At 29.7% G+C, this 24,589-nt stretch overlaps 1 protein-coding gene across 1 annotated transcript; it reads right to left on the reverse strand.

Annotated features, from left to right (window-relative positions):
* Window positions 1-22,700: 22,700 nt before the first annotated feature.
* LOC141698118 (GCN5-related N-acetyltransferase 8-like) lies at window positions 22,701-23,784 on the reverse strand. Its single transcript, XM_074502735.1, has one exon. The coding sequence runs from the start codon at window positions 23,730-23,732 to the stop codon at window positions 23,037-23,039; it is 696 nt and encodes a 231-aa protein (XP_074358836.1). The 5' UTR covers window positions 23,733-23,784; the 3' UTR covers window positions 22,701-23,036.
* Window positions 23,785-24,589: the final 805 nt, after the last annotated feature.

Genomic DNA, 24,589 nt, shown 5'->3' on the forward strand with positions numbered 1-24,589 from the left:
TTGCTGTTATGTACCTATTTTGCTATTATCTGATATATTTGTAACTTATCAGACTTTGTGTTGGTTGTAACCTTGAATTATTGTTTAACTGTGTTTGGATTTGATGGAGTGTATGCACTCCCTAGGCTTTGTAATCTCTTAACACAGGTGTAGAACTTTGTTCTATTTAATCAGTGAACCACACTGATTGATATGAACACTTTTGTTCTATGTAATATACTCTGCATTCTGTTACTTCTGGTGTTGCATACTCTATCATTATTATACTACAAGTTTACTCTTAAACTCACTAACCATTCTATGCAGGATCAAAGTCAAATCTGACTTTAAACATTTCTATGTTTTCTGGTATAAAAATATAAGTTAGTGAAATCTATTTCTCGTGTAGGATTTAGATCTGATATGTAATCACTTGTATTCAAACAGTAAACCACATTAATTGAAAAAAACATTTGTGTTCTTACAGATACTCCAGTACTTTATTCTGATACAGCTAACAGTTATGTAAATTGCTGGCAATTGCTTTCTATGTCAAACTAATTTTCAGGAAATGTACATCTCTGAGAATCTACCAATATATAGAATTTGACAAGGTGCAGTATAATGCATTCCAGGAAAGCTCATTTTAAAGGTATAAAAGGTGAGAAGAACATTTTCCTTTATATATTTTATCTATATTATTCACACTACTCAATTCACAAACCATCTTCGTTACCATTCTAAAGGTATGTGCACATTATTCTCGATTTCACTATTAGTCCGATGTGTTAAGTATAGTCTCTGGTTAGTCAATCAGTCATACTAGATTGTATTAGTTGGTCAACTTTTTAAAATTTGTGCTTAGCTGCTGTCGTTAAATTGGATCCATTCGAGACAAAATTTTAGTTTGTATTAGACCTTGTTAAATGTAATGTCATCAACTAGACTGTATTAGATCTCAAACTGTGTAGTCTGTTACTTAGACCTAGGATAGACAAAGATTATATTAGTGTTAGATTTTGTACCAAAAAGACTAGATTGTATTAGTGACAGTTCTTGTAATTTGAGATTGCAGAATTATGTATTCTAGATTGTAAAACACTAAGGCCTTGCTCGTATGCATCAAGATATACTCCAGACTGAAAAAGAATAAAATTGGCTTAGTACAAGTTGTCTAAAGTTACATGCAATCTGTCAAAATGAAATGAACTTGCTAAATCCTAATTAACTGATTTTTAAATATAAGTTCAAACAGGCGGCTAAATCACACGATCATGAAATTATTCTTATAAAAACTGTTTTGACTACAACTTTTGGTAATCAAATTGAAAAGGGATCAACTACTAATAGATATAATTAGTATTGGCTATTAAACATTACATCTTATCTTTTAAATCAAACCATGCATGCTTAAAGCAGTTCTTCTATTTTGATTTGCTAAACTGACTATATCTCAACAATATTACATTAACTGTTTTCTTTCAATACATGCAAACACAGATCAACAATATCATGCGTATAATTCTTACTTGATCAAAATACATGTACTTGACTAGATCTATGATCAAATTGTCATGCTTACCTAGTCAATACTTTTAGATAAAACTCTTCCTCATAAATATATATACACCCTTTTTGGCATATACCAAATAAAAGGGGAAGAGAAATTATGATCAATTTGAACAAGTATAAGAGATTTGGACCCCAAATTTTCAATTTTTAGAAAATTGCTATCTTTTTTATATACAAGGATCTATCTGTGCTTCTATTATTGTATGATACATCTAACAAAGTATTTTGCAGGATCTCAAGAAAGAGATTTAATCTCTAAGTAAATAAATGCTTTATGTGCAAAATATTTTTCAAAAATTCATGCATACACCAAGGGGAAGCACACACTATTAATTTTATGTTTGTTTGGAAAATACCAAAAAGGAGAAGATTGAAAGGATATCTTCGATATATTATTTATTTTGGTATTTGTACGATTAAACATAAAATTAAGAACACGTAAATCCTCTCCATTAGGACATGAATTTAACTGATCCAAATCAGAGTCAAAAAGTCAAACTAGCAAAATCATGTCTTTTAAAACAGATAAAAGAGATATTCCATTCTTGCAAAATATCAAAACTATATATTTATGGAATGTATCTCTAAAGGCAATATGATCAAAGAAGAAACATCAAGATATAATATTTTTTGGATCTGTGTTGCAACAGGAATATGGCAGCAAGCTCGAATAGGGAATATATCAGAAATATTCTTTAGATGTCTTGTGCTATATCAAAAATATTTAACTCTTCGCTCCACAATATATCTCTACATAAATCAAAAGATTTTTTATTCAAATATTATTAATATTAATGATTGGAATATTCATTCTTGTATATTTACAGTAATTTTCTACAGGTTCGTAAAATCAGCATTTCTCGGAGAAAATTATTCAAAAATACTAAAACACGTTTCCTATCATCAAAATATATTTTATATATTAGGAAATATACTTTAAGTATTTATTCAAGTCAAAAATTTGGTCAAAAGATCCATCTCCTTTATTTCAAGACCAATGATATTTTCACTCGGAAGAAAGGCTGACAGAACAGTTTTATTTTTAGAAAAAATACTTCCACATGCTAGAATGACTTGAAATTTGGTATGGATCATTTAAATGGTATTTTATAAGTATGGTAAAAATTTTGTAGCATTCAGAGAATTTTTGTCCAGGCACAAAATTCGAGGCAATTGGTCCCACAGTTGACCACGTTTGACCTAACTACCATTGACTAAAGGTGACCAAAACTTGCAGGACATCATTTTATATTATTTAAGTATTTATCATATTTTTTATGGTATTTATTTAGGAGTTTTTAAGGTGGTCATAATCAATAGTGTTTAATCCTTAATTAAGTGATTAAACAATGATTAAAAAAAAGGAAAATACATATATATTCAAATATATCAGCTGGGTTTTTGAATCCATTAAGTTGTTTGTCTTATATGGCTATGTCAAAAAAACACAACCTACTTGCCATGTCATCAATCCAAGTGACATACACCATCCACCATCCATTTTCCTTAAATCTCCACCATTCATTCCACCCAACTTCTCCTATAAATAAACCCCCACCCCAACCCATTTTCTTCAAGCTAAAGAAAACAAAGTTGCTGGGATTTTTTTCAATAAGTGCTTCTCTTCATCTCTTTCAAATTCTATACACACACTTCTTCTCAAAAACCTTCTCTCTCTTCAATATACTTACATATATACAAGGTTTTTGAAACCCAAGCTTAGCTTCACCCAACAAAACTTTATCCCACCAAGTGAGCTCATCCACTACCACTTTCCGGCCTCCCGAAGGGCTGCCCAAGTTCTACCAAAGAGACAAAATCCGGCCGAACCTCCGGCGAATTTTTCCGGCGAACTTTTTCGACCGTTCTTCAAAGTGGTAACTTTTAGTTTCTTATTTGAGTTCTTTTTATTTAAGCTTTGTACTTAATTTCTCTACTTCATCTTAAGCTCTAATACAAGATCTCTTATAAAAAAAGTTCTCAAGAGAACTAAGATTCGAACTCGGAATTCGAATAAGTACTTGATCTTCACATGAATCATCTCAAAAAGAAGATCTATAAACAAAAGTATTTTATCTCCAAAGGGGAGATTATATTTGACCCAAGTTCACGAGTTAGCCAATTATTTTTATTATTGGATCTTGGCTAACATTATTCGTGCACATAAAATATTACGAAGAAAAGTTTTAATCCCTTCTAACATCTCTAGTGTTCCGGGGGATTATAACTCGATCTATAAACACTTCGTAATTTGTCAAATATCAAAACGGATTAAGTTCACGAGTTAGCCTATTACTTGAACTTTATTTAATTGGATATTGGCTAACCATTTCGTGCACATAAATTATTACGAAGCAAAGCTTTAATCCCTTCTAACATCTTTAGTGTTCCAGGGAATTATAACTCGATCTATAAACACTTCGTAATCATCCGTTAAAATTAAGGACGAATCAAATCCACGAGTTAGCCAATTAATTTACGCTATTTAATTGGATCTTGGCTAACACATATCGTGTATATAAACAATTACGAGTCATATCGTATAAGCCCCTTCTAACATCTTTCAGTGTTCCGTGGGGTTATACTGCAATATCTATAAAATACTCGTAATTATTCGTCCAAACTTCGAAAGCACAATCTTAAGCCAATTACTTGCACTTATTTAATTGGATCTTGGCTAAGACTCATAAATCTTATAAACGTGCTTGAAGTTAAAAGAGTATGCTTTGACCTTATAATCGTCAATATACAAGTATACCTTAAAACCTTAAGTTGATATACTTAAAGGTAAAATTACAACTCCGAGGTTCTAATTAAAGTATTCTTCGATCTATAAATATATAATCGAAAGAAGAAGAATACTAAAGAAGTCATAAGCCATAAGTGCTTAATATAAAAAGACTTCTCATATTACTCCACCTTTCTATTTAATCTATAAAGGAGTAATCATAAAAATACTTGGACTACTATTTATTATCTTAAGTCAAGTATTCTTATTTAGTTTTAATATTTTTATTTGAATATTACACTATTTGTGGGCTAGTACAGTAACATACTAGTTCAAACCATCTTTTCTATACTTGGTTTATTTCGTGGATTGTCTTATTAGTTTTGTAGTGAGGTGAAGTGACGTGAGGTGATTCTCGTTCTAAGACCCAAGTCCTAGAGGTACTAACGGGGAGTTAGTAGTCTTCACACCGTGAAGAAGAGGAAAGACCCAAGACCGGATCACTAAAATCCAAGACCGATAAAAGCTAAGGAATCCAAGTCCACACAAAGGCTCTACAACAACTTTGAAGAAATAGCGGGGAGTTATTGTCTAAGATAAGTTGTGTAGGTAATACACTTATTTTGAGGTGGTGACCCTTGTGTTACGCACCAAGACAAATACTTGTAAAGGGTGTAAAGGCTTCTCTGCCTGCTAAATGAGCGAGTTTATTATAAGGGAAAATCCCGAGTCCGGGAGAGGAGCTCGGGGACTGGAGTAGGGGTGAGCGAATCTATTAGAGGTTGCGCCATTGCGAACCAGGATAAAATCACCATGTGGTATTTTCTTTCCTTGCACTTTATTTTCCGCACATATAAACTGCATAACCACTCGGTAAAGTTTTGAAAAGGGATAAAATATTTTTAAAACGCCACAACAATATTTAAATTGGTAATTAAGTTATTTAACCCCCCTTCTAGCTTAAAATAGCCCTCTTACGGGACCTTACACTTCGGTCTACGATTGATGATAAATCACATTTTCATTATTTTTCTCACTTTTATTCTTCTTATTCGATAAATTCTCATCTTTACTGTAAGTCTCTCTAACTAGTTATTGATTTTTTTTTGGACGAACAAACGAAAATTTCATGAAAACATTAAAAGATTTTCGGACGAACAAGCGAAAGTTTCATTAACACATTAAAACACAGTCGTAATAAACCTCTCAACTGTCAAATACAATCTGAGTGTGAACCAAAAAACAGACTAAACAAATAGATGTTTTGTTTTCAGATCGTTTAATACCTATAATATGCAAATTATTCGATTTAAAAAGTATTACAATGACATCTCGAGCAATCCGACTTACACCACATGTGAAACTAGTAACATTACAATTGACCTTCACATAACAATCATATGTGACCCTATGTTGAGAATTATGAACAATTTTTTTTTGTGAAAGGTAAATTTTTGCAATATCCACCTCATCGTCCCAGATTTGATGCGAGTTTTACAAATCTTCCAAAATATTATAGAAATTTTTCTCAGAAAAATTACCGAACCCGTAACAGGATACACAGAAACATCAAAACAGAACATTAACATTACAAAAAGACGGGCATATAACAACCTTGATAACAAGGTACTTAACAAGATTTTATCCAAAAGGATTAAATCTTGATTTTATTGAAAAAAATAGATAAAAAGATGGTGTGAAAGAACGAAGAGAGACGAATGGACGATCAAAAAATGAAAAAATAACGATTATAAACCCTAGATTTGAGAGTCACCTCTCAAAATCCTAGTTGAAAGAGAGAGGCATCACTTAAAAAATTCTCTTTTATGTACGCAGTTATTGAATTTTAGTTACATGTTTTGGGTTGTTCTCTTTTATCGTGTCTCGTAAGAGTTCTTTTTCACATATTTACGGGATTTTACGGACTAGATATATTAACGTGCAATTACAGTTGATTTTACAGATACATTTTGATTTAATCAAATTTACGTATTTTTTGTTATTACAATGAATCTTAAATTATTCCTCTAAAAGACGGGACGGCATGTTCCAGCGTTGAAAGCGAGATGTACTTCACCGTAAAAGATGTTTTCAAATATTGTAATTTTGATGAAGAACATGTTGATTTGATATAGTTGATTATACATTTGCTCATATTCAATTATCTATATGGATGTTGTATCGTGTTTTTTATCATTGAATTAGTTTGGATTTTGAAAAACAATATAAGTTGATATTTATGTGACTAGCAAGTTGAACTAGGTATTATAACAAAATGAAAGTGTATTTATAGTCGTATCACGTACAGATTCACGGGGATCGTTTTTTATATCTGATAACCATAAAGAGGGAAGGCACACAGATATATAATAAACAATTATATACATGATTATATCCAAATATCCCAGATTCACGGGGATCGTTTTTTATATCTGATAACCCTAAAGAGGGAAGGCACACAGATATATAATAAACAATTATATACATGATTATATCCAAATATCAGCATATTTTATTTAAATGTCTACAACCTCATAACAATACTCATATTGTGATCTGTTCCATAAACATTCTACTAATATCATAATTTAGCAATCATAAATTCAGAATAATACCTTATAAGTATCCTAGATCACCTATGGCTGTCAACCTGTCTTGGCTCTCCTTCCCTTCTCGCTTCCTTGCTTTGGGATATAGCCTGACCTTGGGATCGCCTGGGATATCCTCTAAAATACTTAATAAAATATTATATCTGTCTTAACAATTACTAAACATAGACATAGTATAATATTTACTTCGATCTCACAATATTTTCTTGTATAGAGATTGTAGAGAGAAAGGTTTAGCTACTCATAGAAAATTTATAAACAGCTATTTCCATTGATGAAAATTTTTGATATCTCTTAATGATTTACAAGATGGCTTTTATAGAGTTTTTCAATCTCTGTTGATTCTACTAATTTCTATTTCTAAGATTCCCTTTTAATTTCCTCCGTTCTTTTTCTTTCCTCTTTTTCAAAAGCTGAATCCACTTTCTGTAATTTGTCTGCCATTCCACCTTCTTTTTGACTTTAGAGATAAAATTTCTGGTAAATGTCCTTGTCTTTTCTGCTGCTGTTTTTTTCTTCTAGTAACCTTTCTTCTTTGTTGCTGCTGTCTTTTTCCTGAAATTTTTTTTTTTATTTATTTTTTTATTTTTTTTTTCACCAATATAATTTGGGCCGTAGCGTCATTTGTAATATGTTTTCAGTCACCAATTCTTATTGGGCCGAAATATCATTTGTAATATGCTTTCAGTCACCAATTCTCATTGGGCCGAAATATCATTTGTAATATGCTTTCAGTCACCAATTCTCATTGGGCCGAAATATCATTTGTAATATCCATAGGTCACCAATTCTCATTGGGCCTATCAATTCATCGTTATTATTACATTGTTAGGTCACCAAATTCTATTGGGCCTAACTTTCATCAAATAGTATTACATTGTATTATATGGTTAGGTCACCCTTTCAGGGCCTAACAAATATTTATGCAAAGGGATCAGAACATCCTTCTTCTTTTGTTGCTATATTCTTTAGAGTTGCCACTGGTCTCCGTCTTTGGCCTGATAATAAATTCTGATAAATTTCCTTTGTCTTCTGAGCATGATTGTGCTTTAAATCTGATAATCTTGCTTGCATTTCGTTCAAAGCTGTAGTATCCCTGCTAATTATATCATTATTATAATAAATGGTTAGTATTTCTTCTGCTAATCCACCTTTACTTGTGCCAATGACACATGCCTTTCCTCCTCGTATCATATCTTCAAGTTTAGACTTCAATGTTGCTATGCCGATTGCTCTTTTGTTACACAACCAGTCGCCAAATTGCTCTATTGTACATGCCATGTCCGTCTTTAGGCTAGTATTTTCACCTTCTATAGTAGTATTCCTGCCATACTTAAATATTTGACAGAGTAATATGGGTTTTCCTGTTAAGTCAGTACAGGCATCAAAAACCTGTATACCATAAATTCCTCCTGGTCCGTATGAATTCATGTAAGATTGAAGGCTTTGTGTTATAGTTGATGGTAGTTGTGCTATACTTGATAAGGTTTCATCTACCATTATTTTGTCAATAAATCCTAAGAGTAATAGGTTTTTTACTACAGTTGAATCTGCGTTTTCCCTACAGATATACCTTGGGTATTTTCCAAATTTCCCATTTCTCAGGATTGTAGTATTGGTTTTATAATCATAGTACTTTTGTATTTTTTCAAAGGACTCGGTATATTCTTTGGTAAATGTTACACGATCTTTTAGGGTAATGGTGTTGATAGTATTTTCTGGTATGGTTATTGTTTTGATAGTAGGAGTATTGGCTAATCTTGATACAAAGGTTTCTGGGGTTTTTTGTAGGTTGTTTAATATTCTGAGTTTTCCTTCTAAAGTAGTAGTGAGTTGGCTGATTTCCTCGTTAATAAAGTTTATCTGGTCATTCTTTTCCTTTATCTTCTGAATTACTTCTCCCACCTGTATCATAATACTGCTAATACTTTCCATTTTCCCTGCTAAGATAGTCTGCAAGAATATTTTTAGTACCTGATATGTTTTTTACAATAAAATCATAATAACTAAAAAATGCTTGCCAATTTCTTCTTTTATTTAATTCTGGTAAAGGGTCAATTTTATTGAATATAAATGATCTTACTTGAGTATTATCTGTTCTAACAACAAATTTTACAGGTAGTAAATGATAATGAAATCTTTTAATCCCTAATTTTACAGCTAATAGTTCCTTTTCATTAATATGATAATTCTTTTCATTGGGTTTCCATGTTCCAGCTGCATATCCACATATTAAAGGGTTTTCTTTATCAATATCATCTTTTTCAAAAGCTACTAATACTGCTCCCCATCCTATATCACTAGCATCTGTAAATAGTTCTAACTGATCACTATCTTTAGGTAATCGTAGTTTAGGTAAATTTTCTACCTTTGTTTTTAATGCTCTTATTGCATTTGTATGATCTTCCTTCCACTCAAAAGTTTTATTTTTCTTTATTAAATCTTGTAGTGGTTTTCTTAATTTTGGTAAATCTTTTATATAATCTGAAGCATAATTTACTATTCCTAAGAATTGTTGTACTTCTTTTTTATTTTCTAAAATTTCTTTAAAATTCTTTATTTTTGTTGATATATGTTCTTGTAATTGAATTCCTTCAGAGTCTATAATATATCCTAAATATTCTATTTTGTGTTTAAATATTTCTGATTTCTTTTCTGATAATAATATTCCATGTTTTCTAATAGTCTGAATAAATATATCTAGATGTTTTGAATGATCTGTTAAATTATCACTAAATATTAATATATCATCTATATATACTAGAATAAAATCATTCATTTCTCTAAATATTTTATCCATTCTTCTTTGGAATATTTGTGGAGCTGTTCTTAATCCAAATGGTAGTACTATCCATTCATAATGTCCTTGTGGAACGCTAAATGCTGTTAAACATCTAGATTCCTTAGTTAATTTTATTTGCCAGTATCCACTTTTACAATCAAATTTACTAAACCATTTTTTATTACTTGTTTGGTTGATTAAATTTCTTTTATATGGTAAAAAATATCCATCAAATATAGTCTTTTTATTTAGTTCCCGATAGTCTATTACCATTCTAGCTTTTCCTCTTTTTACTTCATTATGATTTCTTACTAAAAACGCTGGGCTACTATGCGGACTTTTACTTTCTTGTATTAGTCCTAAGTCTAATAATTCTTTTATTTGAACTCCTAACTCATTTTGATCTGTTGGACTATATCTTATTGGTCTGTTTCTAATTATATCATTAGGGTTTATTAGTTTTATTTCAGCATATATTTTTTCTTTTTCCCATAACTTCATTGGATGTTCTCCAAAATTTATCTTTAAGGCCTTTAAATATTTTTGTTTTAATAGTTCTAAATTTATTTTTCTTTCTGCTTTAATATTACTTATTTCTATTGATTTTACAGGTATTATTCTTTTTAATACTATCCATTTTTCGCAAGGTGTTAACAAACTTATCCTATCTTGTTTTATTATTTGAGTTTTAAAAGAATCTAAAAAGTTATTTCCTAGTAACATTTGTTGTTTCATATTATTTTCTTGGTATATTATAGGTAACCTAAATCTTATTTTTCCTAATATAAATCTTACATTTTCTGCTATTATATCTATCTCTTTTTTATGGTTATTGAATCCTGTTACTATTATTCTATTTTTTGTATGCTTCCATTTGTGTTGAGTAAATACTTCTTCTTTAGCTAAACAAATATCTGCTCCACTATCTATAAATATTTTTTGTTTTATATATTTCGTAGGTTTATATTCTACCTGTGCTTCAATATATATAGCTACCATTTTATTCTATTCAGTAGTTAAACTTTCATTATTACTATCATTTTCATTTATATAATTTATTTCTTCTGGTTCTGTTTCACTTATATAGAATACTTCTTCATCATACCAATTATTATTATCTTCTCTTATGTATTCTAGTTTCATTATTAATTCGGTGGTATCTATGTATTTTACTCCTTTTTGCTGTAATTTAGGACACTTATTTGCATAATGTCCCTTTTCATTACAATTCCAACATTTACAATCTGCTATTTTTGTTTTATTTCTTTTTCTAAACTTTCTCTTATATCTAAATCTCTTTCTATTTTCAGGAGTATTTCTATATTTTTTAAATTTTCTTCTTTTAAATCTTCGATTAAATGGTTTATAAGGTCTATAGGTTTTATTTTGTTTTCTATAATATTCATTTTGATTATTATAATCTAGTTTCCTATATTTCCTATACTTCTTTCTAGTTTTATAATCTTGATTATCACATCCAAATATTAATTTTTTCTCCGTAAAATTACAGATTTCTCTTAATCCTTGTTTTTTATCCTTTTTAATTTTCTGTTGAATTCTATATTCTTCACATTTTTGAGTTAAATATGCTCTTCATAATCTAATTCTTTCTCCTAATGTATTTTCTTTAGGTTCTAGATTATTATATTCTTTAGTTATTTCGGTATTATAAGGTGAAGGTAGATGATCATAATACAGTTGTTGATATACTAAGCTTTCATTAGGTAAAAACTTAGCTTCATAAAAGAATTTAGTAAAACTTATAGTATATTCTGGTAATTTACTAATCCTACAACATTTCATATTATTTAGATACATTGTTATTTCTAATTTTCTTTCTACTGCTATATTTTCTTGAGCTACAAACCATCTTTCTCCTAGAAATTCTCTTTTTAATAATATATCAAATGCGTTTAACGTATCTTTCCAGCTTCTAGCATACGTTCTTACTTGTCCCTTTAATTCATAAATAATATTTTCTAACCAAAATGCTGCTTTTCCTATAATTGTTTTTGATATTAGTTCAAAAACATAATCCAGATCTTCTATATTTTTTGAATTCATTAAGGCTATATACATCCCTAAATTCCAGTCTTTTATTCTTCTACTTATTTCTTGATCGTCGTAGACATTATCTAAATCTAGAAAATATCCATTTATATTTATTCCTTGGTGTATTGATCCTATGAAATCTTGTACTTCATTTTGTTGTCCTATAGGTATATTTCCTGGCATTTTAATATTATTTTTAGTTATTATATGATCTTCTATTTCTTCTTCTGGGTATGCATCGTTATCCATTATATTATCTGATTCAGTTTCATAATTTGTTTGTTTATGTGAAGTTTCTCTTTCTTCTATATCACTTTCATCGCTTTTCTCTTCATTTGTTATTATTGCATTTACGGTTTTTCCGAGGGCTTCTAATATTTCTTTATTTTCTTTTATTACTATTTCTTTTTCCTCATTATCTGATTCCTCTAAGTAATTTAATCCTTCTTCTCCTAGATTACTATCTGATGTACTTGTATTACTGCTCTCATCTTGTTCTTTGTTCGTTTCTGGATTACTATCGTCAGACTTAATAATTTCCTTTCCTTTTAATTCTATTTTTAATTGATTAATCTCATTTTTTAAATTATCTATTTCTTTTAATACACTTATTACTTCTAACTTTGTTTCTTTTAATTCTTTCTTTTGGGTTTTATATTTTTTTTTATAAAATTTATATTTATTTAACCATTCTATATTAGTTTTAGTTTTTAATTTAGCATTTTCTTTTCTTAATTCTTTTAGTTCATCTTCTCTTATTTCTTGTTTTATAGGTTCATATTTTTGTCTTTCTTTTTCCAGTAACTCTTTTCCATGTTTTTTAAGAAATGTTATAGCACTATGTTCTGTTATAGACATTTTCCTAAAATTTTCCTGATTTATGAAGCTCTGCTAAACCATTTATTGTTCTTTTAACGCCTATAGTTATTTTCGGTTTTGCTTTGCTTATATCCATTAATATAGGTTCTTTAGTTCTTCCTATTACTGTTATAGGTACTAGTTCTGGTTCTTCTGTTTCATCTTTAATTACTTTCTTTTCTTTATTTTGTTCTAAACTATTTTGTATAATGGTTAATTTATCTAATATTTGTTTAAAGATTGGGATTTCTGATATATTCCATAACGCTGTTATTTCTTCCTTAATTATCTTTCTACTAATTTCTTGATTTTCTTCCATCTTTTTTAATATAGCGTTTAAACTTTCCTTTATAAATATTTCGTTCCAAATATCTTTTATTTGGTTTTCAGTATTATTCATATTTATAGGCTCGTTTTCTCCATTCTCCTTTAATTATCCTTTAATTATATATCATTATATAATTTTGGTACTATTAGATATAAATTGTTATTTGGGTTATCAGATATAAAAAACGATCCCCGTAAATCTGGTGATTTCAGCATATCATTAAGAGATGAAAATAAAGAAAGATCTTTAACATTATATTATAAATTAGATGGAATAAAAATGCAAAAGGGAAGTAAGGTAATTAGTATAGAAACTAAAATAGTATATGCTATGACTGGAAACCATCATGTAAAGAAACAAACGGAATTAGGAATAACAGCCTATAAATATGAATAATACTGAAAACCAAATAAAAGATATTTGGAACGAAATATTTATAAAGGAAAGTTTAAACGCTATATTAAAAAAGATGGAAGAAAATCAAGAAATTAGTAGAAAGATAATTAAGGAAGAAATAACAGCGTTATGGAATATATCAGAAATCCCAATCTTTAAACAAATATTAGATAAATTAACCATTATACAAAATAGTTTAGAACAAAATAAAGAAAAGAAAGTAATTAAAGATGAAACAGAATAACCAGAACTAGTACCTATAACAGTAATAGGAAGAACTAAAGAACCTATATTAATGGATATAAGCAAAGCAAAACCGAAAATAACTATAGGCGTTAAAAGAACAATAAATGGTTTAGCAGAGCTTCATAAATCAGGAAAATTTTAGGAAAATGTCTATAACAGAACATAGTGCTATAACATTTCTTAAAAAACATGGAAAAGAGTTACTGGAAAAAGAAAGACAAAAATATGAACCTATAAAACAAGAAATAAGAGAAGATGAACTAAAAGAATTAAGAAAAGAAAATGCTAAATTAAAAACTAAAACTAATATAGAATGGTTAAATAAATATAAATTTTATAAAAAAAAATATAAAACCCAAAAGAAAGAATTAAAAGAAACAAAGTTAGAAGTAATAAGTGTATTAAAAGAAATAGATAATTTAAAAAATGAGATTAATCAATTAAAAATAGAATTAAAAGGAAAGGAAATTATTAAGTCTGACGATAGTAATCCAGAAACGAACAAAGAACAAGATGAGAGCAGTAATACAAGTACATCAGATAGTAATCTAGGAGAAGAAGGATTAAATTACTTAGAGGAATCAGATAATGAGGAAAAAGAAATAGTAATAAAAGAAAATAAAGAAATATTAGAAGCCCTCGGAAAAACCGTAAATGCAATAATAACAAATGAAGAGAAAAGCGATGAAAGTGATATAGAAGAAAGAGAAACTTCACATAAACAAACAAATTATGAAACCGAATCAGATAATATAATGGATAACGATGCATACCCAGAAGAAGAAATAGAAGATCATATAATAACTAAAAATAATATTAAAATGCCAGGAAATATACCTATAGGACAACAAAATGAAGTACAAGATTTCATAGGATCAATACACCAAGGAATAAATATAAATGGATATTTTCTAGATTTAGATAATGTCTACGACGATCAAGAAATAAGTAGAAGAATAAAAGACTGGAATTTAGGGATGTATATAGCCTTAATGAATTCAAAAAATATAGAAGATCTGGATTATGTTTTTGAACTAATATCAAAAACAATTATAGGAAAAGCAGCATTTTGGTTAGAAAATATTATTTATGAATTAAAGGGACAAGTAAGAACGTATGCTAGAAGCTGGAAAGATACGTTAAACGCATTTGATATATTATTAAAAAGAGAATTTCTAGGAGAAAGATGGTTTGTAGCTCAAGAAAATATAGCAGTAGAAAGAAAATTAGAAATAACAATGTATCTAAATAATATGAAATGTTGTATGATTAGTAAATTACCAGAATATACTATAAGTTTTACTAAATTCTTTTATGAAGCTAAGTTTTTACCTAATGAAAGCTTAGTATATCAACAACTGTATTATGATCATCTACCTTCACCTTATAATACCGAAATAACTAAAGAATATAATAATCTAGAACTTAAAGAAAATATATTAGGAGAAAGAATTAGATTATTAAGAGCATATTTAACTCGAAAATGTGAAGAATATAGAATTCAACAGAAAATTAAAAAGGATAAAAAACAAGGATTAAGAGAAATCTGTAATTTTACGGAGAAAAAATTAATATTTGGATGTGATAATCAAGATTATAAAACTAGAAAGAAGTATAGGAAATATAGGAAACTAGATTATAATAATCAAAATGAATATTATAGAAAACAAAATAAAACCTATAGACCTTATAAACCATTTAATCGAAGATTTAAAAGAAGAAAATTTAAAAAATATAGAAATACTCCTGAAAATAGAAAGAGATTTAGATATAAGAGAAAGTTTAGAAAAAGAAATAAAACAAAAATAGCAGATTGTAAATGTTGGAATTGTAATGAAAAGGGACATTATGCAAATAAGTGTCCTAAATTACAGCAAAAAGGAGTAAAATACATAGATACCACCGAATTAATAATGAAACTAGAATACATAAGAGAAGATAATAATAATTGGTATGATGAAGAAGTATTCTATATAAGTGAAACAGAACCAGAAGAAATAAATTATATAAATGAAAATGATAGTAATAATGAAAGTTTAACTACTGAATAGAATAAAATGGTAGCTATATATATTGAAGCACAGGTAGAATATAAACCTACGAAATATATAAAACAAAAGATATTTATAGATAGTGGAGCAGATATTTGTTTAGCTAAAGAAGAAGTATTTACTCAACACAAATGGAAGCATACAAAAAATAGAATAATAGTAACAGGATTCAATAACCATAAAAAAGAGATAGATGTAATAGCAGAAAATGTAAGATTTATATTAGGAAAAATAAGATTTAGGTTACCTATAATATACCAAGAAAATAATATGAAACAACAAATGTTACTAGGAAATAACTTTTTAGATTCTTTTAAAACTCAAATAATAAAACAAGATAGGATAAGTTTGTTAACACCTTGCGAAAAATGGATAGTATTAAAAAGAATAATACCTGTAAAATCAATAGAAATAAGTAATATTAAAGCAGAAAGAAAAATAAATTTAGAACTATTAAAACAAAAATATTTAAAGGCCTTAAAGATAAATTTTGGAGAACATCCAATGAAGTTATGGGAAAAAGAAAAAATATATGCTGAAATAAAACTAATAAACCCTAATGATATAATTAGAAACAGACCAATAAGATATAGTCCAACATATCAAAAGGAGTTAGGAGTTCAAATAAATGAATTATTAGACTTAGGACTAATACAAGAAAGTAAAAGTCCGCATAGTAGCCCAGCGTTTTTAGTAAGAAATCATAATGAAGTAAAAAGAGGAAAAGCTAGAATGGTAATAGACTATCGGGAACTAAATAAAAAGACTATATTTGATGGATATTTTTTACCATATAAAAGAAATTTAATCAACCAAACAAGTAATAAAAAATGGTTTAGTAAATTTGATTGTAAAAGTGGATACTGGCAAATAAAATTAACTAAGGAATCTAGATGTTTAACAGCATTTAGCGTTCCACAAGGACATTATGAATGGATAGTACTACCATTTGGATTAAGAACAGCTCCACAAATATTCCAAAGAAGAATGGATAAAATATTTAGAGAAATGAATGATTTTATTCTAGTATATATAGATGATATATTAATATTTAGTGATAATTTAACAGATCATTCAAAACATCTAGATATATTTATTCAGACTATTAGAAAACATGGAATATTATTATCAGAAAAGAAATCAGAAATATTTAAACACAAAATAGAATATTTAGGATATATTATAGACTCTGAAGGAATTCAATTACAAGAACATATATCAACAAAAATAAAGAATTTTAAAGAAATTTTAGAAAATAAAAAAGAAGTACAACAATTCTTAGGAATAGTAAATTATGCTTCAGATTATATAAAAGATTTACCAAAATTAAGAAAACCACTACAAGATTTAATAAAGAAAAATAAAACTTTTGAGTGGAAGGAAGATCATACAAATGCAATAAGAGCATTAAAAACAAAGGTAGAAAATTTACCTAAACTACGATTACCCAAAGATAGTGATCAGTTAGAACTATTTACAAATGCTAGTGATATAGGATGGGGAGCAGTATTAGTAGCTTTTGAAAAAGATGATATTGATAAAGAAAACCCTTTAATATGTGGATATGCAGCTGGAACATGGAAACCCAATGAAAAGAATTATCATATTAATGAAAAGGAACTATTAGCTGTAAAATTAGGGATTAAAAGATTTCATTATCATTTACTACCTGTAAAATTTGTTGTTAGAACAGATAATACTCAAGTAAGATCATTTATATTCAATAAAATTGACCCTTTACCAGAATTAAATAAAAGAAGAAATTGGCAAGCATTTTTTAGTTATTATGATTTTATTGTAAAAAACATATCAGGTACTAAAAATATTCTTGCAGACTATCTTAGCAGGGAAAATGGAAAGTATTAGCAGTATTATGATACAGGTGGGAGAAGTAATTCAGAAGATAAAGGAAAAGAATGACCAGATAAACTTTATTAACGAGGAAATCAGCCAACTCACTACTACTTTAGAAGGAAAACTCAGAATATTAAACAACCTACAAAAAACCCCAGAAACCTTTGTATCAAGATTAGCCAATACTCCTACTATCAAAACAATAACCATACCAGAAAATACTATCAACACCATTACCCTAAAAGATCGTGTAACCTTTACCAAAGAATATACCGAGTCCTTTGAAAAAATACAAAAGTACTATGATTATAAAACCAATACTACAATCCTGAGAAATGGGAAATTTGGAAAATACCCAAGGTATATCTGTAGGGAAAACGCAGATTCAACTGTAGTAAAAAACCTATTACTCTTAGGATTTATTGACAAAATAATGGTAGATGAAACCTTATCAAGTATAGCACAACTACCATCAACTATAACACAAAGCCTTCAATCTTACATGAATTCATACGGACCAGGAGGAATTTATGGTATACAGGTTTTTGATGCCTGTACTGACTTAACAGGAAAACCCATATTACTCTGTCAAATATTTAAGTATGGCAGGAATACTACTATAGAAGGTGAAAATACTAGCCTAAAGACGGACATGGCATGTACAATAGAGCAATTTGGCGACTGGTTGTGTAACAAAAGAGCAATCGGCATAGCAACATTGAAGTCTAAACTTGAAGATATGATACGAGGAGGAAAGGCATGTGTCATTGGCACAAGTAAAGGTGGATTAGCAGAAGAAATACTAACCATTTATTATAATAATGATATAATTAGCAGGGATACTACAGCTTTGAACGAAATGCATGCAAGATTATCAGATTTAAAGCACAATCATGCTCAGAAGACAAAGGAAATTTATCAGAATTTATTATCAGGCCAAAGACGGAGACCAGTGGCAACTCTAAAGAATATAGCAACAAAAGAAGAAGGATGTTCTGATCCCTTTGCATAAATATTTGTTAGGCCCTGAAAGGGTGACCTAACCATATAATACAATGTAATACTATTTGATGAAAGTTAGGCCCAATAGAATTTGGTGACCTAACAATGTAATAATAACGATGAATTGATAGGCCCAATGAGAATTGGTGACCTATGGATATTACAAATGATATTTCGGCCCAATGAGAATTGGTGACTGAAAGCATATTACAAATGATATTTCGGCCCAATAAGAATTGGTGACTGAAAACATATTACAAATGACGCTACGGCCCAAATTATATTGGCGACTGTAAAAAAAAAAAAAAAAAAATAATAATAATAATAATAATAATTTTCAGGAAAAAGACAGCAGCAACAAAGAAGAAAGGTTACTAGAAGAAAAAGACAGCAGCAGAAAAGACAAGGACATTTACCAGAAATTTTATCTCTAAAGTCAAAAAGAAGGTGGAATGGCAGACAAATTACAGAAAGTGGATTCAGCTTTTGAAAAAGAGGAAAGAAAAAGAACGGAGGAAATTAAAAGGGAATCTTAGAAATAGAAATTAGTAGAATCAACAGAGATTGAAAAACTCTATAAAAGCCATCTTGTAAATCATTAAGAGATATCAAAAATTTTCATCAATGAAAATAGCTGTTTATAAATTTTCTATGAGTAGCTAAACCTTTCTCTCTACAATCTCTATACAAGAAAATATTGTGAGATCGAAGTAAATATTATACTATGTCTATGTTTAGTAATTGTTAAGACATATATAATATTTTATTAAGTATTTTAGAGGATATCCCAGACGATCCCAAGGTCAGGCTATATCCCAAAGCAAGGAAGCGAGAAGGGAAGGAGAGCCAAGACAGGTTGACAGCCATAGGTGATCTAGGATACTTATAAGGTATTATTCTGAATTTATGATTGCTAAATTATGATATTAGTAGAATGTTTATGGAACAGATCACAATATGAGTATTGTTATGAGGTTGTAGACATTTAAATAAAATATGCTGATATTTGGATATAATCATGTATATAATTGTTTATTATATATCTGTGTGCCTTCCCTCTTTAGGGTTATCAGATATAAAAAACGATCCCCGTGAATCTGGTTATCGAATTTACACAAGTAACGGATAATTATTCGAATGTACTCAAGTGGTCCAACTGGAGAGCGAGAGACTGATACATGTTTCCAACTAATTTTCCAAGTCTAGAGATTTTCATTGACAAAGTAAACTTTGAATCTCAATCCTACAATCTAATTGATTATTGTTAAGCATATTTGAGGTTTAAGGCTCCGTTTGGGAGACCTGTTGAAAACTGTTGTACTGTGAGAAAAAGTGCCGGTGAAAAAAATGTTTTCAGGAAAATTTGTTGATTGTTTGGTAAATTTTTTTAATTTATGCATATTTTGAAATATAATATATAAAAATAAAGTTTTGAGAAGGTTTGATGATGAAACTAATAGTTATTTACTGCAAAAGCTGAAAATAGTTTTTTTTAAAAGACATAATTTTGCTAATAGCTGGTTTTAGACTAAAAGTGTTTATCCAGACACAGTTTTTAGAATTTAGTCTCTCCGTCCCTAAAAATGTTTCCTTTTTGTGTTGTACACGTTTGTCAATACACACTTTTGATTGTTAATATCTTTAATTTCGTATTAGTATTAAATATAAAAACTTTATTGTATTAAAGTACTCGTAAATACGAATTCTACAAAATCATTCATGATTATGTTTGAACTTATAGATTTAACGTAAATTAGTAGTCAATCGTTTATCATAAACAGTATAAAAAGTCAAAATGAGAAAAACATTTTGGGACGGAAGGAGTACCAAACACCTTTGTGATAGCTTTTCAGTAAAAAACTGTTTTAACTGTCTGCAATAACAATAACAAACGGGGTCTAAATCACTTGTACAAGACAGTAGTATTTGAATTATATATACCGCATTATTATTATTATTATTATTATTATTATTATTATTATTATTATTATTATTATTATTATTATTATTTTGTATGTTATTGTTGGTGTACAAGGGTTTTGGCCTTTGGGCTGGTGTATGCACCCATATTAATTCAACGTGTTGTTGTGGCAAACGACGGGAGAAGATGCGTCGCGTCACAATATGATAAACATCTACAGTTTATTTATATTATTTCTTATGTTGTGTGCGTAGCGTATCTATTTTGTAACCTTTTTTCCAGAAACTAATAATAAGTAATCACTACTTGTTAATTAATTTTTTTTTGTCAGTCACATTAGAATATTTCGTCAGTCACATTAGAATATCAGTAATTATTTTGTCGAACATTATAAAAGTAATTATGTTAAAATTAGGGGTTGATTATGTATAAGACGTATTAAAAGGGCAAAGAAAGAAAGAACATAGTGCATATATAGGCGTATGTATTTATGATTACGTTCCTCTTTCATACTGGAAGTCACTGGTCTTAAGAACTACGGTGCGAGTATGATTTTGCCTCAAGTTCAGCCTTGAAAATACTATGCTACTTTTATTTTGAAAAAGTGAGACTAACTTAACCAACAACTACCATTCAAAATGATGGTCCATTAACTTATACCTGACATTTGTTCGTATCGTATACTTACGTGTCTTGTATTTTCGTATACTTGAATGTCAAACACAAAACCGACATGTTTAGCGTTTGTGTATATTCGTGTTCGTTACTTTCGTTTCGTGTCGTATATGTCGTGTTAATTAAATATTAATATATATTAAATTTAATATTAACATAAATTATAATATAATATTTTTAGGTAAAAAAATTATAAAATATATGAAAAATATATATTTAAATCTCAATTCTATATAATATAATGAAATCAAATAATATTTTAAAAATAAATATGCATACATTTATTATAACTCTACATATATTTATAAAAAATATTAAAATTTAATTATAATATTTATTTACGTCATATACTTCTTGTCGTGCCGTGTACTCGAAACTTAAACACAAAACCGACACTAAATCTTGACCGTATACTTTCATGTTCTTGTACTTTCGTGTCGTGTACTAAAAATGCAAACACAAACACTAAATTTTCCGTGTAAGTCACTGTCCAAAATTACCAGGTCTACCATTAACCCACTGTTGTCTATTTCCCTACTACTAAGCTTCAAGAGCCCTCACCGGCTTAATCTACACACCATCCCCACTCGCCCAAAAACTTAACACTTCATTTCACAAATTATCACTTTCTTCAAAGTATTTATACTTGTAAATTCACTTCCATTTCTACCTCCCGTTTTTCATTTTCTCATTCCCATCTCCAACCAGGGCAGGCAGTGTCAAAGAATTTGTGACAATGACGCAATATTTCAATATTGGCACTTAACTAGGAAATCATTAGACACAATTATACTAACAACCAGCCAGTGGCAAATGTGCGACTGAAGAACGGGTCGGCATTGACTTTTGCAGCACAGGCCTAATTGAGAAATGTGCTGCATTTTTGCAGCTCAAGTCTGTTCCCAGGCCTGCATCCAAGTATCCAAAACCCTCAACTAAAGTTCCAACTTTCAGGGTTCCATGATAATGCTTTACATACCTGATTTATTGCGTTCCTGCTAACCTCTCTTCTTGTTATGGGAACCCCTGTATCATTAAAGTCCCGCTTCAACATATCACCCTATACAACTAGGGATCAACCCTTTCACTATCTTCTTCTTGTATATAAGTATCCAAATAACTGTATACCGTAGACGATTCAAGTAACTAAAGAGCTCTATCCATACCACATTCCCTAAGCAAGATGCATATACAATGCCTGTGGCAGGCCAGCGTCATATTAAAACGTTTAAACAACGTGCAACTAGAATAAAGTATGTAATTCATGTCGAATACCTCGAGAGTATGCTTCGAAGCGGTGATCCTCATTACCAGCAACAAAATTTAAGTATCGAAAACATGTACCTTATCTGGCCGGCAGTTTTTAGTTGATGTTATGTGTTAATGAAATTAGGTTATGCTAATAGGTCTTTTAATTAAGACTATTGGTTGACTGCCCTGTAACTTTTAAGACTAACTTTTAAGACTGATCACATGTTAATCAGATGTTGCATCACATGTTAATCAGATGTTGCATGTGTATTTTCCTAACAAACTTGGCACCGTCAAAGTCAGAGGTGTTTTCCCAGCTGAACAACCACTGTACTTCTAAGAGTGCAATCAACTACTAAACAAAATAGAACACATTAACCACTAGAAAGAAAACCGTAATAGCAAGTCATTGTAATATAATTCCAGCTAATAACATTGAACTCCTGTCATTGTTACTTAAAAGCAATAATCCTGGAACATACTCCAAAGATCCATACATATTTCAAAAAGTACTAATAACCCTCATCCAAGAACACACTCATAACCATCATTAACTAATTAGTACTGTAAACTGTAACAGAAAACTCCTGGCATACGACAACAAGTAACTGTAACATACTACATTACTCGAAAAGTGATATCCTTAAAACATACTACACAGATCATAATACATATTTCAAAAGTACTTAAACACCTCATCCAAGAACACAATCATAACCAATTACCCATTATTCAATTAGTATTATTATACGCTTCGAGAGCCTCACCAGTCAATCGACAAATCCTCCACTCAGGCAAAACCTTAGCACCCATTCCTTCGTAAAACCGAATAGCATTCACATTCCAATCCAAAACCACCCACTCCACTCTCCCAAACCCCATTTTCACAGCTTGTTTCGCAACAGCAGACAACAACATTTTTCCTAAACCCTTCCTCCTATAACACTCCCTCACAAACAAATCCTCCACATAAAACCCGGGTTTCGCTAAAAACGTCGAATAATTAGGAAAAAACAACACAAACCCAGAAACCACAACATCATTTCCATAGCTCCAGAACCTTTCTTTTTCCGGGTCGGGTACCGGGTTATCAAGAATTAGGGTTTTTTGAATTGGGGTGAAATTAGGGTTTTCTTGAATTGGGGGAAAAGGGTTTGGGGAGGTTTCGAGGATGAAAACAGTGAAAGAATGAAAAGGGGTTGGTGGGTTTTGTGTAGGGAAGAGAGAGGAAGCGAGTGATGACTCAGTGGTGGCGAAGAGGTGAGTCAATTGTTCGAACTCGGCCATTTGGTGAATGAGTTTGTGAATGTAGGGGACGTCTGAGATGGTGGCGAGTCGGATCTGGGAGAAAAGTGGGTGGGTTTTGGGTCGGGTGTTAGGGGTGATGGGGGGTTCGGAGGGGTGGTGGGGTCCAGCTGCGGCGGCCATTGTTGAGTTCTGGGGTTTAGTGTGTGTGAAGCTGAGGTGTGTTTAGTGTTAGAAATGTGATGGTGTATATATAGGCTAGAGGAGAGGGGTACGGGGATAGAAAGTAGTTTGATTTCAATATTCGCTTGATTTTTCTGCAATCTGTATAGTTAAAATAATAATTTTTTAATTTTTCTTTTAATAAAAATATATAACTTAAACTTTTATTTACAAAGAGAAAATTTTAAAAATAATAATTTATACTATGCGGTCAATGTAGCTTGAACTGTGCAGAAAAGTAAAAAAACAAAAAAAAATAAATAGAGGGAGTATAGTTTTTTTATTAGAAAAATAAATAAATTAGTGACACGTAGTTAGAAAGTTCAGTTAAGGGAACTTTTTTGGTAAAATTATTTTTTATTTGAATTGTAAAAAAATGTCAGAAGATCAAGGGTTCAAATTTCATCGGGTGAAGTTTGAGTGTATACTTCCATGTCTGGGTGTATACTTCCAAAACTGAGTTATGAGTATTTTTGGGCTAATTTTTATAAAGAGAACTATGCGGATGATATTGCCGTTTGTATTATTGATGATTATTTTTTATAATTAATATTTTTAAGTGTCTAGGATATATTTATTATTCATAATTAATTGTCGATGTTATACTAACCATAGTTTCCAGGTTGAGTTAGACGGAGATACTGGCGTTTGTGTGATAAAAGTATATTGTTGAAACTGAAAGATAAATTATAAAGATCGCCTGTTCGACCAACATAATTATATGATTTTGTGCGTTGACTATTGAGAAAAGTTGAAGAGTATAGGTCGGAGAGAGCTGAAATGCATGTATTAATTGCATATATTGTATTTGCATTAGT

The sequence above is a fragment of the Apium graveolens genome, chromosome 11, assembly GCF_009905375.1.
Source record: "Apium graveolens cultivar Ventura chromosome 11, ASM990537v1, whole genome shotgun sequence".
Classification (NCBI taxonomy): Eukaryota; Viridiplantae; Streptophyta; class Magnoliopsida; order Apiales; family Apiaceae; genus Apium; species Apium graveolens.

Bases quoted from the DNA above. Each gene is read 5' to 3' on its own strand.
- LOC141698118 (XM_074502735.1), bottom strand. From the start codon at position 23,732: ATGGCCGCCGCAGCTGGACCCCACCACCCCTCCGAACCCCCCATCACC.